The sequence below is a fragment of the Salminus brasiliensis genome, chromosome 3 (assembly GCF_030463535.1).
Source record: "Salminus brasiliensis chromosome 3, fSalBra1.hap2, whole genome shotgun sequence".
Taxonomy (NCBI): Eukaryota; Metazoa; Chordata; class Actinopteri; order Characiformes; family Bryconidae; genus Salminus; species Salminus brasiliensis.
The window spans coordinates 40434106-40450281 of record NC_132880.1 but is presented as its reverse complement, the minus strand read 5'-3'; the positions used below and the strand labels follow the sequence as shown (position 1 = coordinate 40450281).

The window sequence follows — 16176 nt, the reverse complement described above, 5'->3', positions numbered from 1 at the left end:
ATAACCTATAGCTCTGTTTAAAGCAAACAAATATTTAAGGCAACATATTGCTGACCAATATTAATGCTCCAAAATCACTCATTTTTGCATTCGCTACCAAGAAGGCTGTTTATGTTTTTATAGTTTTTGCATGACTGACGATATGGCAAAGGAGGGCTGAAATGTGACTGCCATCAACCTAAGCTCAAAGAGCAGTCCCAGAGCCTCCCCCGCCTCCCGTCTGCATGGTACTTTCCACAGGATATTGGCTGCCAAGACCCCCTATTGTCACCCCCCACATCAGAAGCTATTTTTAGCCTTGTGATTAATATTTGTTAGCTGAGGGTCATGTCCGCGCAGTTGTTCCATTGATGAGCGTTGTCGTGGCGACCCTGATTGGCGTGATGCCTCCACAAAGGCCGGAGCTGCAAATGCAGTGCCTTAGCAACGTGCATCACCACAATACAATTTACATATTCAAGTGGTGCCGTACCCGATGTTATGTTCTCTCAGACTCAGAAGTCCACAGGGCTAACGCGGACACCGATACAAAACCATGCCAAATTATGAAAAACTGTACTGTCTCTTACGAACGTAAAAATTAATAATTAAATAATAAAAATAATTACACTGATTTAATTGATATGGCTACCATTTCTCTTTTTGCAAACAATTCGAATGCAAGCTTGTTGAAGACTTGAGAGCCACCGCTCCAGCACAGAACGCAAAATGGCATTCTAGAAAGTGGGTCATGGGAGATTCACTTTCAGATTCGACAAAGTGCTGGAATGGAGCTAAAACAGGCCCTGAAGGACTCGAGCATGGGGCCCTGCCCCCAAAATCCATCAAGCTTGGTCATGGCTCAAACATATTCTGGAGGTAGGTACATGTACTTGCATGTGTAGTGGCAGGGGGGGTAAAAACAAGTCTGACAAGGTAGCATAAAGCTTGCGATATGAGAACTGGCTTCGTTGAGGGGGTGGTGGGTGGCTGGTTTTGGTAATCAAGCTAACCACAAACAGCTCAATCCTAATGACTGCACATTTTATCAAATTGGTCACAGCTGATGTGGGAAGTGCAGGGTCAGTACTGTAGGTGGAACAGTGCGGCAAAGCACAGCCCAAGGTGTGCCAGAATGAAGGCTTAGCATATACTGAAGTCAGTCAGGTATGTTTGTATGGCAGGATCAAGGGGGTGAAGGTCAATGACTAACCTGTAGTGTGCGGCGTTTGTTGTCCTCGGTGTGGATCCAGGCTCTGAGAGTGAGCTCTGTGATAAAGATTTGAGCCGCTTTGGCAAACAGCACTGGAGCCTCAGCGCTTATCATCTACAGAGGGTTAGCATGGAGAGGGTTAATAAAAAAAAAAAAGAAGCCACATGTGCGCACACAAATTCTCTCCGTTAAAGGGGAAATTCCACTGACTTTCTGCATAACTAAACTGTTCATGTAAACAAAACCATTCAGGGTGGTTCTATGTGAAACACGCGTTATTACATAAAAAGGCTGAATAGTTTGCCTGAAGTCTGAGACCCTGTTCTGCAATTCAAGGTAAACAGCCGTAAGTAAATAGTTGAGACCCGTTTTTACAGTACTTCTGTGATAAACGACTATAGACGTAAAGAGGTAAATAGCTGAGATACAGCTGTACAATAGTTTTGAGGTAAAAAGCTGTAGAGCAGACGTAAATAGCAGAGATGCATTTTGCACTACTTGACCATGACCAACATTAACCATAAATCTCAATTAGTGTCGATAGTTTCACTATAAGCATGTGCAGGTGAGAGCACACACACACACGGAGTACCCCAAGGCCCATGACTGCTGCTGATCTCTTAATTGTCTTGGATTTCTGTTCCAATTTAACCCTCTTCCTACTCTAAGCTGTGGGTTATTTTAAGAGTACGGACACCATGCTGACCCTGATGCCTGCTTCCCATGAAGGTCTGGACTTAGAACACACATACATGCACGCACACAACCACTGCTCAGGTCACTCAGCACTCAACAAAAGCACTTCACTTCAACAGAGCAGACTATAATTAGACCAAATAAGGGGGGGGGGGTGTCCCACTCTTTGCAGGATCTAGTAAGGCATGGAAATGAGCAAAGAATGAAAGATGCTCTTTCTCTGTAGGTCTATGCCCCATTTCCACAGGGGCGAGGGGTGGGGATGGGGGCAGTGGCTTGCTGGATGTAAGAAATGGGACACGGCTGAGGAGACTCCATCTCACTGGTGGACCTGGTCGTTTCAAACACTCTTACCTTTACGTCTTCATCCAGCTTCATGATTTTCTTGATGCGAGCAAGTGGAAGCTCCTGCACGCGAAAATCCTTCTGAAACAGAGGGTGGCATGTCACATCAAGATAATCTACATTTAAGTCTTCTTGATGATGAGCGGTACTCATGAATATTGAATTAATATTACAGAGCACTTGGGGGGGGGGGGGTTTAACATGATCCCTGTGAATGATCTAATTTAAGAAACACTAAAGCTGTACGGGTGTCATACCACAGTGAGGTTCCTGATCTCCTCCATGACCCTTGGCCAGAAGGACTGCAGGCTCTGCTGGGCATCGCTTCCTCCTGCTCCAAACGAGTCTGCAGACATCTCCAGATTTGCTAAAATAAATAAAAAAATAAAAATAAATAAATAAATAAATAAACACCAGACAGAAAACATGAGCTCTGAAACCTCTTGAAGATGGCCATGCATTTTATGAGGACTTCAGGTCTGGGCCTTAAAACGAACCCTTGACTGTAACCTTTCATCAAACATAATCCCACTTCAACCTTGTTTTCGAGCGAATTACAACAGCATGTTGACTCATTGAGAGAAACCAGGAAAGAAGAGAGAGCCATCCATACAGCAACAATCTACAGTAGAGAAACGACAGTGCCCCAAACTTCCTGTGTGCACACACGCTCGAGTGTATGACCTGGAGCTAGGAAGCCACTTCTGAATCCTCAGAGTAAAAGGCGTTTCTAGGGCTGTGAGCAAATGCGGAACACTGAATGTGCAGCTCAGCGCTCACGCCAAGAAATCACCCGTAGACACACATTGACACACAAACGCAAACACACTGCAAGTGGGCCTGGTCTGTCAGGCCCAGCGCTCCAAGAGTAAAGCTGGCAGGTTACTATGGCATGAGAAGAATTCTGCTGAGAAGTCCAGCCTGCCTGCCTGAGCTTGTGCTCCTGGGGAACACAGCCCGGCTTGCTTGCTCTTTTTCTCTTTCTCACTCTCTGGAAGGAAAGCGGGCGCCAAAAATAGCTGGGTGGGGTGCCACTGGAGTGGGAAGTAAGAGAGTAAAGACAACTAGGCCTCGCAGAGTTCAGCTATAATCCAATAACAAGACAAAGCGCCAAGGGCTTAGAGAGAGGAGGTGCAGACGCCACAGCAATCGGACTGCCGTGTGGCCTCAGTATGTGGGTCAAGCGCGGGAGGACAAAAGTGAAGCATGATTGCTCGAGCACCCTTACTTGTGTGTACACACACACACACACACACACACACACACACACACACACACACACACACACACACACACACACACACACGGGGAATGGCTCTTAACACAGAATAGTAACAGCCATGTTCTACCGTTGGCATCAGATCCATTGCTTTTGAAAGGGGAATCAAGATCAATAGCATTCGGGCAAATACAAATCAATGTCATGTTTATCGGCTGGCCCTGACCGTAGCCAACAGAGTGCACTGGCATTTCAGGGTTGTGCTAAATGAAGCCGGTGCATGAAACACTTATAAGAGATGAATAAATCTAAATAGCCATCCAGAAACACCTGGGATGACCAGAAAAAGCACATAGAAATACCAGCTGAAAATAAGAAAAACAAGCCTTAAAAAGCAGCATCAGGCGTAGATCTTGTGACGGATCCTGCAGGACATACGACAAATGAGGATGGGCGATTCTCAGCGCCAGTCACAGATAAGAAATAATAATTAGACGATTCACTTAACACCATTAAAGAGAACTAGCTGGCTAATTACCACGCAGTAACAGCACAATTACTGCCAAAGCCCCAGGAAATGGAGAGGCAAATTAAAAAGGCAAATCCTTCACCGAAGGAGAAGTACATCATCAAAGCTTAGCCAGCCAGCCCAGCTGCTTTCACTGGTAACCATCTTAGTTTTTATCAGTCATGAAACCTGACAACAAGGCCAAATTAAGAAGGACAAGACTCCTAGTTCAGTATCCCTGCTTAAATCGGTACCCTCTTAGAACAGTGGGTTCTCAATCCTGGTCCCTGGAGTAGCAATACCCGGCACATAACAGAGTTTCCCTGGCTCCCACCGGCAAACTAATTAACAAGCCTTTCTGTCCTGAGATGAACACAGCGTTAGGAACAAGGAAAACACGGTGACCCTCAAATCATTGAGAAACAAGGCCTTAGAGTATCCCAGAACTATAATTCAGCATCACCATCAAAAGTCACAACTGTATCAAACCCTAAACTTCCGAATTCCTGCTTTACTGAAAACGCAAACAGCCAAGCAAGCCGTCTGCATTTTCCCCCCGCTTGCGAGGACTGCTCTTGCACTTCAGCAAGCTGGGCAGCAACGGTGGTGTTGGATTTCATCTGACCTGTGCGGCTGCCTCATCGGCAGTGACCGCTGCTCCTTTGCCTCTCAGAAAGTCAATGGTGCTCGCAGAAGCTGAATCAGCAGGAACGTTCTGACTAGCCCGAGCCTGCTCCGAGCAGGTGGAATACAGCGGCACCTCAGCAAAAGGTGCGTGCCTCCATTTCGAGCAGGCCGGGGACTGCACTGTCCACCATTTTCAGAGGTAGGGCACTGTTAATTAGCTCAATTATAGCATAAGTGCTGCTGCCTCAAGTGACAGAGGGTTAAGTAGGAGACCATATGCGGCATTGTTTTTTTGCGTCATCTGCTTGATGTCTGATCGAGCGGGAGGCAGAATATTGCAGCCTCAAGCCTCCCGAGAGCCACGAGAGAAGCAGGTGCCCTCCGCTATGACTCAAACACTATGAAACGGTTTTGACAGCTTCTGCTCAGAGCTAAACTACTACAAAAGTTCTGAAGTCTCAAACGCCAGCGTGCGGGACTCTGATGCGCGTATCACAAAAATCCTCATCACTGTGGAACGCTTAAGACATTAATACATATACTGAATACAAAGCCAGAGACGCATAGCGGACTACTCAAGCGAAGACGACCGGCATACTAACCACAAAGACGCATTGGAAAAGGGCAATACAGCAGGCTAATAGACAAAGGAAGTACCTGGGTTGAGATCAGGAGGGACCAATGAAGCTTCTGCCTCGGATTGTTACCTAATAAGACGTTCAGCCTTTGGTAATCATGGTAGTGTCCAAGAGGATGCCTGAAGTTATCTGGAACAGCCCACAGCTGGAATGAACTACTTTAATTCTTCAGAGGAAATGGAAAGCCATTACGTATAGAAATGGACTATACTGTAGCAGACGTTATCAAAAGTCAGATTCCCCGAAGCTTTTTCATTTCAGCCATTACTTAAAATAGCAGTGACGTCCTGCACAAGATTCGACACCATAAGAGCTACAGTTCAGGAGGAAGGCATTATGCTGAACAGCTTAAAATGAAGACGTTTCACTAGTTTTTTCATTTTTCAGTCTTTCCGTAAAAGGCTGACCTGTGGTATGCACTGACAGGGCAAGTCTGGACCATTTTTCCATGTTTGGCGATACAAATTGGGGCTCCCTGGATTAGCATAACTTATTAATTTAATAAAATGCAGATTTTTGCAAAGTAACTCATAAGCTGCGTTCTTCCTGAGTGCAATAAATACATTTGTGCTTATCTACAAAATTATTCCAAAAGTCATCATGAATCCCTTGAGTCAATCACAGCATCACTGACAACCAGTTCGTATAGGACTTGGTTGGTCGTGGTGTGAACTGGTAACCATTACGGCAAACACCCAGCTTTGAAAATATTCATCCGATATTAGTAAGCATGCAGGGTCTGCAAAAAAACGGACAAATGCCATAAATTCAGTAGCTACCGCATTTCCACATATATTAGACTGCATAAATCAACACTGTCAACACTGGTGCAAACTGAGCTTAGAGAAGGGAGGAGGGAGGGGGCATGAGATTGAGTAAACTGATGCACATTTGCCATGGCTGTGGTCTTTCAATGGAACACCCTCAAATTAAATTGAAGGGAAAACAAACAAACAAAACGAGAGGGCTGATGTAGCTGCCAGTGCTCACATCTCAATATCCTGTGTTATCATTCCTTGTCCCTCCCCCCTTCGCTCCCCACACATGCATCCTTCTCCTCTCCTCCCCTCCCCTCCCCTCCCGCACTGCTCATCCTCATCCTCCTCCTCCTCCTCCTCCTCCTCCTCCTCCTCGCTCTCTGTACAGGAAAATAGAACGCTGATGAGAGCAGATATGAAGGAGTAATACAACCTTATCTGACATCTAAGTGCTAAGGGGTGGGGGCTTCCACTCAAAAATGGATGAGGAGTAATTTGGGGCAAAGGGTTTGTGTGTGTGTATTTAGAAAAGGATGGAAGTGTGTGTTCTTTACAGTACTGAAAAGCACACTTCAGAGTGGTTACAGCAGGCTGCTGAGAGTTCACGAATGCCCTTGATCGTGCAAACCTGCTAAACTTAAATTGCCTGTAAATAAACAACGTGGGTGAAATTTCATGTTTGCAGTCTAACTGCCGGAACTTAAGTTAGACAACAAAAGTGTAAACATTTGAGTTTTTTTTGTTTTTTGGGGGGGGGGGCGGAAGGTCACCTGAAGGGTACCAAACCCATTTGCCTAGCTACATTCAGGACTCATTAACTACTGTGACATTCTCACACAGAGGACAGTCATCAAAAGCTGCCCCGGTTGCTGTTACTGGTTAATCATCTACCAGGGCAAAACAAGACATGGAGCGGAGCGCTAATGAATTACAAATTAACCGCCAAATAACCTTCTGCTTGGGTTTTATACCGAGCCTGGTGTGTGTCTAACAACAGTACGAGAGGACAACAACAGGCTTGCCTACAGTGACCTGAGGGTAATCTGTGTGAACCTATGGCTCCAACACACTGAACATGCCCTTGGTTCACTCCAGGAAACAGTTACTGATCTCTCAAGGTCATTCAATAGCAGGGGGGGAGAGGTGGGAGAACAGCAAGGTGGGGAGAGAAAGAGTCAGGGATACTGTAACCAGGAGAAAGGGGAAAGAGAAAGCGAAGGGAAAAGGGGACTTTTGCTGCGGCACTTGGCGACCCAGTGGTAAACTCTCCTCAGTGTGCCCATGTCCTCCCCAGAGAGGACGGAGGCTGATGGTGAAAGGGCCTCTCTTGTCTGGGGGCCTATGAGGGATGCACTGTCCTCGCACTCTCACGCTCTCTCCCTGCTGACAGATCCACCGAGGGAACCGCTCTCACATTCCTGTGACCTTCATCCGCCAACAGGCCCGCTAGCACACCAAGGTACGACAAGCTAGCGCTAGCTCCAAAAGCAAACAGCGGTGAAGGGTAAACTTTGTCTCAAATGGCATGGTCATTTTCAGGAAACCCTTGCAAGAGAAGTGCAATATCCGGTCTTTGAGTGAGCCAGGGTCAAAAGAAACAAGGTCTTAAAAAGGGCCACGTTTACGCAGGCCGCCACCGTTTGCATCGTTCATGCACTACATATTTTCATTCACTTTTTTTGGTGTGTGCAGTGAGGGCCTCAAATGATATTCAAATCTCATGCAAACAACAAATTGCAGTGGGATTTGGCAGTGAGGCCTCCAACTCTGAGCTATTTTTAGTTCTCCTCCCCCCATTGGGACGCCGCACTGTCAGAGGCTCCAATGGAAACTTTCAATTAGAAGGGGAACAGAAAATGCCGCGGACTACAGATTCGTTTGAGGCTTATTAAGTGAGGGGAAAGTACCCTGCTGGAGATAACAGTGCACAGACGAGGACCTGCCGCAGCATCGCTCCCATGGAACCAGCTCAAGTTTGCCCCCTAGACCCTACCCACCATATTTGCCCTCTGCTCTACATCACTGTCAGGAAAGCGTAAACAAGCTATGAGGGACTGGGCCTTGAAGGTGAAGCTTGGCTCCTGTGTGGCCGGACGCTCATACAGAAGACATTCATGCTGGGTTTTAAACAGGTTCGTAGTTGAGACACATGCTTTCAATAAAAAATAAAAAAACAAACAAAAAAAAAACAAAAAACAAAAAAAAACACGAGAGGCCATTAGAAGTACTCACTAGCCATCACTCTAACCAGAGCTTAAGAAGATCGAGTAGAAAAGTAACAGTTCTCAAAGTCTAGTTGAAATGAATTTGCCTGCATGTCTAACCTTTCACACTGGTGCAGCAAACTGGCATGTCTGAGAAAGCAAGTTTTAAGGACACTAGCCTTCACCGTAAGAAGATAGAATCACTTAAACAGAGGGAGAAAGTAGAGGATGAAAGAATGAGGGGGGGGGGGAGGAGAGGAAGCATCTAATTTCTACAGCAAGCAAGAGAGAACAAACAAGAACAAGAAAAACAGCAAATTCATGCTGGTTTGTACCACTGTCTGAAGGCAGTTTGTCACACTTACCCCATGTCCTTCATTCTGCTCTGCGGACAGAAGAGGAGACGAGACAGATGTTCGGAGCCGAAGTCTCCTTCAGAGGTGGACAGAGAAAGTGTCTCTAGTCCACAGGCACTCTGTCCCAAGCAAACAAAAGGCTGTGTGGGGCAGGCAGTCCAGCGCTGCACTCGGAGCCCAAAGCCGAAGGCAATAACCTACCCCCCCCCCTTCTGCTTCTTCTTCTTCTGCTTCTTCTTCAACCCCTCCCCTCCCCCCTTCACTGCCCCATCTCCTCCACACACACCCCCTTCCCTAAACACGCACCCCCCTTCCATTCCTGCTCTCAGAGGGTCTTCTAAAGACAGAGTTAGTCTCTGCCAGGCAGCCCTGGTGTTTGTCTTTCAGCTGACCCCTGCTTCAGCGCGAGCGGAGTTGCCGGGAAAACAGCAGAGAAAGTAAGAGAGGCAGAGAAAGCAAGAGAGAGAGAGAGAGAGAGAGAGAGAGCGTGAGAGACGGACTGAGACGGGAAGAAAGGGAGCAAGTCAGAGGGAGAGATACACACAGCAGATAGTCTGAGCAAGTCCTGGACAAAAATCTCCTGCCTGCTTTCCCTTTAACACTTGAAAGTAATCAATCTACCCTGCTACACGATACTTACAGCCCGCCTCCCTTCCAAACCCCCACCCATTCCTCCCGCCTCTTCCAATCAGAGACGGCCCGCTTCCGCTTCTATTGGCTCGGCAGTCTGTCCACAGGCTGTGTAATTCCACCTACCCCCCCTCCTTTTCCCTCACCCTCTGTCTACTCCACCCCTTTTCACAGAGAGTCAACTTCCTGTTTTAAGTTACCTTGAGCAGTAGGATAGGGGTCAGGGAACGAAAAAAGGAACAGAGAGAAAAGAACAGGCAAAAAGGAGAAAGTGGGGGGTGGGTGGGGGAGACCACACGAACATCAAGGGTAAAGGACGCTCTTTGCCTGCTAGCCTCAAAACTCTCCCCCGCTCCCCACCCTCGCCACCTCCCTGCAAATCTCCTCTGCTGCCGTAGCTGTGCGGAGCTGGACTGAACAACTGGCTCCACTAACAACTGTCCCTTGCTTATTTACAATGTCAAACAAAATGTCTCTACAGCCCGCCCCTCTGCGGAGCGCAGTGGCCGGCTGAGCGGTGATGCAAATCACCTCCAGAACAGCCATTGGCTCAGAGGCGCGTCAAGGCACATGCCGCATGCTGTCGCCGGATGATTTAAAGTGGAATGTCAAACAGGGCAGATTTGCAGGCACATACGTGTGCAAGGACATCCGTGCAGGGAATGTGCAGTTTATTGGTGGGATTCAAGGCATTAGCACAAGACCGCGTGCGTATGACGACTTCTGCAATTTAAACACCAGCAGAGGTGACCTCAAGTCATTCAACCTAAATACGCTGATAGGTATCAAACGTGGGAACGGACAAACGTGTTTGACCACAGGAGCCATAAAGCCTAAACACCACTGTACAGTCAGCACAGATGACCTCCGTACCACAATTATCAGTCATTAGGCAGCGTAAAACTCTCCCAGTAATAAAGGTTATTCTGAGCACAGTGGAGGACCACAGCTCCAGCAGCTCGTCTCTTCCTGGTGGAGATGTAGTTTTCAGGGAAAACATACTGTAGGGTCACAGAACTGCACTGTTATGTAAGCAAAAGTACAGAGTACTGTAATTACAGATCACATTTCAGATGATCTGACTTCTCATACAAGCTGACCAGGACACGGTCCTACAATATAGAAAAAGTAGCAGATAAAAGCAGTGGATATTTTTTTTTCAATATATAAAGAATAATAATGAAATAAATAAATAAGAGAACGGTGGAATGACCTCAAGGTTATTCCTGTCATTACGGCAAATCTCCACCTTTCTGAGAAACTAGACAGCGGGAAGGAAAAACACACAGATCTGCATTGTCAGATAGTCAGGGAGCGATGGGGGAGGGGGAAGAGATGTAGGGTACGGACAGAGGTTAAGTTTTACAGGATCAAAACGTACAGGGAAGAAAAGAAAAGGAAAAAAAAAAAAAAAAAAAAAAAAAAAAGCAGAGCGAGAGAGCGGGTCACCACCGAGCTCGACAAGAGGCGAAGCATTACTGATTTCAAGCGTTTTGGACACACAGTACACTGGTAAATGATTACACAGCAGCAGGGCACAAGAGATTATGGAACAGCTGGCCGAAATGCCATGGCTGCATTCTCGCTCTGCTACCTGCAACACCATCATGACCCCTGCTAAGGTCAGTGGCCAGTTTTCTCCCCCATCCATGCTATGCTTAGTCCACAGTGCATCATCATGACTGGCTCAATCTTTACCATAAGAGAGGAGTAGCAGGAAACTAGCAGTTATCACAAACCCCTTGCACCCTTCTTCTTGTTTAACTTTTAATCGCGATGATGAACAGACACACGGAAATGGTGCAAAATGACTTAAGATCTTTCTGCATTCATTCATTTTATTGATTTAATGTTTTTCCTCTCCTCAAGTTGTCATTTCTGAGAAACAAAGTTTTTGTATTCGAGAGCAAATGCACAAGAGGGAGGGCTATAACGAGAGATGGTCACTGGGCAGACCACATTTAAAAAAACACCACCCACTTATCAACAATCCGCAAGGGAAGAGTCACCCCGCTCCTAAAAATCATCAGTTATGCCCTTCAATCATAAGTCAGTTATGCCCTTCAATCATAATAGTCAAGGAACAGTTTATAATTTCCCAATAAGGGTTACAAGAAACCATCAAAACATTCAGATGTTGCAGTTACATTAACCCCAGGGCTGCACACACTGCCAAAGCTGCTAAATAAAAATGTCATTTTTCTTGGGTTTCATATTTGACTGTTCTGTATCTGAATTAAAAATATTATTAAAAGGTCCCACAGATCATGCTCCTTCTGATTGGCTGATCTAATTTCATGTCTCAAACCACATAATGTGGTTAACCTACCTACCAGCAATCAGCTGCACTTGGGCAGTAACATCAAATCATGAATTATATGAATTCATAAATTGTGAAATATTTGACGTTGTTGCTTTGTTATGGCTGCTGTTTTGGTCTTTGCTAGGTTACATGCGCATGTGGTGGTGTAATACCTTAAAAGCGTGTGCAGTATTGGCCACCCTTAGAACGTCTCTCAGCCAACCACATTGCTGGGCTGTCACCAACGACGGTGTAATTTTGGATTTATACGAAGTTTATAAACCAACAAACGGCCTCTGTAGGTAATTAAACCTCCAACACAATCCTTTGTGTTGAAAATAACGCCCACTTACTCTTTCATAAAATACAAATAATAAACTTCACACTCACAATAAAATCTTTATTTTTAATTAGGAACAGTCAGCTAAAGCAGAGAAAAGTCTACAAGGAGATTTGTGGTCCCAGTTTGTGGTTTCTACAGTGTGCCATGCTAACGGCAGTTCAGGGGAACTGTGGAGGTCAAGATAAGATATAGGAGACCTCCGGAGCGCAGAGAGAACTGCTCGTGTGCTCGTAAGACAGAAAGCTCAAAACTCACGATGGCCAAGAACCTGCGTGCAAGTTCAGCTAGTCTAACGGCTGGCGCACTGTTCCACTGTGCAGAGTTGCTTATAGGCATGCTCTTCATGGAGAAGACATAAAAAGGAAACCTTAGCGGTAACCTAGTCATATCTCAGTTTTAAATATACTGCAAAACATATAGACGAGCCAGAGGAGTCTCAGAAACATGTCCTATGAAATCAAAACAACTCTTCAGCTGCAATCAGCAAAGGTATATTTAAAGAGGGAAAAAGGAGAAACTACACTTTATGAAAAGACCACCTTGCCTACTGTGAAGCATTGGAGTGTATCGATCATGCTTTGGGGTTGTGTTGCTGCCAGTGGCATTGGCATAATAAAGAAAAATGGATTCCACAAAATATTTCAGTAAATCTTGGATGCAAATGTTTCAATCCAGGTTTTGAGCAGTTTTAAGCAAGCAGTAATAAAAGCACATAAAAACTCCTTCAGATCGAGAAAAAGAAACCTTGAGAGGAACCAAGACTCAAAATGGGGAACACATCCTCCTCTGGTCAACACCAGATAACAATAATGATCAAAACAGGAATACAAACATGGCAACAATGGCAAATGTGCTGTCAAGCCATAAAACACGAGAACATGAGTGAGATGAGAACGTCCATGCAGATAAAGTCAGAAGCACAGCCATGCAGTGAGGCGAGGATGTCAAATGATCCAAAACATTCCTCAAAATTCACCATTTACTACCTGAAGAGACACAAACATCCCTCTGAAAGTCCCCCGACCTAAATTCCGCTGCACAATAAAGGTAGAGAAAACTGACATAGCTGAATATATTTGTTTCCTGCAACATATATTGCAATATTAAAAAAAACAAAAAACAAAATATTTCACCAGATTTCACATGAAGTTAATGACCCAACAGATTATTGGGCGATGTTATAATAAATGATATTTCTCAGATATATGAATGATATCTGCCTCTGGTAGATGTGGGAAATGTAAACAGTGTGATAGTGTTTTGTATAAGCAGAAAAAAACCTGTTGTAGCATGAGGTTTAATAGAATTTGACACTGTCCATAGTCCTGTGATTTGACTATTGGGAACACACGATGATAATTCTTTATTTACATTTACATTTACGGCATTTAGCTGACGCTCTTATCCAGAGCGACTTACAAGGTGACCTGTATTACACAGGTGGGCCAATGTAGTGTTAGGAGTCTTGCCCAGGGACTCTTATTGGTGTAGCGCAGCATAGTCACCCAGACTGGGAATCGAACCCTGGTCTCCCACATGGTGTAATAGCTCACTGGCAGCTAGTGGTTTTATCTGTTGCGCCACACCAACCACACCAATATATTTAGCAATATATTTAGCAGCCCTGACCTAAATCTCATAAAACATTTATGGACAGACCTTAAACAAGCTGTGCAGCAAGACAACCAAGACCTGCCTCAGAACTAGAGGCATGGGGGAAAAACTGAAAGACTTGCAAGCTGGGATTCCCGTCAAAGCGGGTGTTACTAAATCCGGTCTCTGCAAGACATACAAACTTCAGTCTTTGCGACCCCCGGTTCCTATTATTGTCAGAGTTTCCCCTATTACACCATTTCACAACAAACCACAGAAGAGAAAAAACCTCAGTGGATTCCTTTTTTTAACACTACTGAGAACTTCTGCGACTGTGCTGGGAAACCTAACCACTACAGCTGGTGCGTGGACAGCAGTGACCAATGTGTGGACAGCAGTTCATTAAGATAATCTACAGAAGTTAGCAGGTGGATGAAATGGGTCCTACAACAAAAACGAAGATGGATGTTATACCTCGCAAGAACGCATGTAACTGAGCAAAAACGGATTAACTGACCACACCAATAGCTAGTTTTTTTTTATTAAAATCCTTTCAAAAGTTAGTGCACCTGTACCTCCACATCGGTCACTGTTTGCCTTAAGGAGCATTACATTTATTGGGTCATAAACTAATTAGCATCAGTGCAGCGACTACTGCACGCACCCACCCTGGTAAATCCCCCACAGCAGACCCCACACAGCTCCTTCTCTCTTTCTTAACACACGCATCAACAGGTCACGGCCTAGTCATCTTCAGAAAAGCACCAGGTCTGACCAACACGACCACTTGATCAGAGTTGCAATCTTACGAGAGTCAGGGTTTCCGGTAGGACGGTCAGGCAGGCCCCTCAACTGCTTAAGCCATAGAGAAGGTCACTTCCTGTCTTACGGCAACATTCAGCGTCTTTGGGTAATGCGGTTTGCGAGTGATGGCTGAAATATCAAACGTGTGTTCAACTCTGGACAAGTCTGGACTCTCGATCTGGTCCGATCAGCGTGAGAAAGCAATCTAAAGCCCATCACACTACGACTGGAATGAATTCACTGCAAATAGGCCAAGCAGAGTTTACTAGATAAATGAGATCAGGAAGTACATCACCTTTTGTAGTAAATCACAAAGGCTTTCCATTAGGCAAAGCCGGGGCTCGGAGGCTGGGCTGACGAGCTTGTTTTAATTGCATCTGATTATTCTGGATTAAGGTGACCAGCACCATGACAAGCCATAAACCCAAACCTGCCTACTGGAGCTGCGAAGCTCGGCCATGGTTATTAGATGCTGCAGAGGGTATTTGATACGCACATTGATATAGAAGGCAAGCGGACAGGCCTGTTAATATATTAATAATGCCAGGAAATCTAATGTTTGGTGCATTTATAGACGGCTTAGACTACAGACGTGCCCACTAAATGATCAGGATTACTTTGAGGGACATTAGAAAACAGCCTACACCTTGTTGTAAACCAATGTTAAAGTCTGGCACAAGGGCAGGATCACTGTGGGGTTTAAGAGGGGCGTCCAGATGAGTTATTAAGGCAATATTAGCTAAATATTAAATCATAGGGAAGAGCTGCAGCTGGCTACATCTTGCTCAGGGACTCTGTGGGAATCTACTGAGCAGCCAGAGAGGTTTAGCCAAGAGTTAGCCAAGCTAGCACTACAAGGACCAGGTCCAGTCTGCTTGAGGGGCTACTTGGACAGCTTTTGGGGGTTTCAGGAGGTAGCTAGCTAGCTATCTAGCTATTAGTACAGTGACGCTAACAGCCAAGATGTAGCTATAGATAGCTAACTAGCTAGCTAGCTAACGTTTGTGCTTGTCGTCCCACAGGACGGCTAAACCCCGCTCGTTCAGACTTTGCTCCTCAGCTAAATACAGGCTAATTGCACCGTGGTTTCGGTCTTCATCAACAACACCGTGTAACTGGAGGCCGAGGCAACCACGGGGGAGCTGCTGAAAGTTTGGAGACAATGCAGGCTGTTATCAGCAGGCCGCGGGTATCAGGCGTGTGGACCAGTGTGGACTAGGGACAGTCAGCCCCACGCCAAAGTTTCCTAAAAGATTTGTAAAGCGCTGTAAAGCCATACGAACCAATAAAGACTAGGTTTGGATCTGTCCTTCAGACCAATCAAACCTCGGACTAGATTCCACCAATCAAGCTTTCTAAGGGCTGGGAGAGTGGGGGAAACCAACGCCATTCGGGCTCCAGGTGAAGCCTCGGCTGAGCAGACCGATGCGGCCGCCGGAGCCAACATGTCGGCCGGCGGGCGCCAGTTTCCCGACCGCCTCCATTCCTCTCCACTAGCCACCAATAAGCGCCTCAGAGAGCGAGGAGGGAAATGGCGCCCATGTTCATCCTCCAAAACAATCATTGGATGAGGACGTTCATTGGCCGAGGGCTCTCTCATGACCTCCGCCTGATCTAAGCCCGACACGCCATTAAAAGTGAACAGGAGCAAAGCGACGCGCAGCACTTTTCTACTCACTTTTCGAGGTGAAAGCGTAGGGTAGTCCTCCTCGGCGCTATTTTTAATTTAATTCAGGGTGCTACAGGAGCCAAGATGGCCGACGCTTTGACAACTTCTTTTCAAACCGGAATAAGTGTTACGTCCACCGTGACGTTCAAACCAGAAACCCACCTCTAAAGCGCGCCTCTTCAGCCCACCCGTATTCCGACAAGCCCCGCCCTCCTGTATTCCGATTGGCTCAACAGCAGCCCGCTCGTTCAGTCCAGTCCAGTCCAGTGCACTGCCCTCCTACACCCAGGGA

At 46.0% G+C, this 16176-nt stretch overlaps 1 protein-coding gene across 6 annotated transcripts in view; it reads right to left on the bottom strand.

Annotated features, from left to right (window-relative positions):
* The window catches only part of nfyc (nuclear transcription factor Y, gamma), a 27923-nt gene extending 11916 nt beyond the window's left edge, over window positions 1-16007 (bottom strand). For 2 of the 6 annotated variants that reach the window (XM_072676150.1, XM_072676155.1), the window contains exons 1-4: window positions 15894-16005; window positions 2491-2600; window positions 2243-2314; window positions 1193-1306 (exon numbers count right to left, since the gene is read on the bottom strand). In XM_072676150.1, coding sequence (XP_072532251.1) covers window positions 1193-1306; window positions 2243-2314; window positions 2491-2589 — 285 coding nt within the window. In that variant the 5' untranslated portion in view covers window positions 2590-2600; window positions 15894-16005. Of the gene's footprint in view, window positions 1-1192; window positions 1307-2242; window positions 2315-2490; window positions 2601-8552; window positions 8747-15893 lie in introns of those variants that run through there. The other 4 variants (XM_072676156.1, XM_072676154.1, XM_072676152.1 and 1 more) reach the window with 4 other exon arrangements.
* Between the last annotated feature and the right edge of the window lie 169 nt (window positions 16008-16176).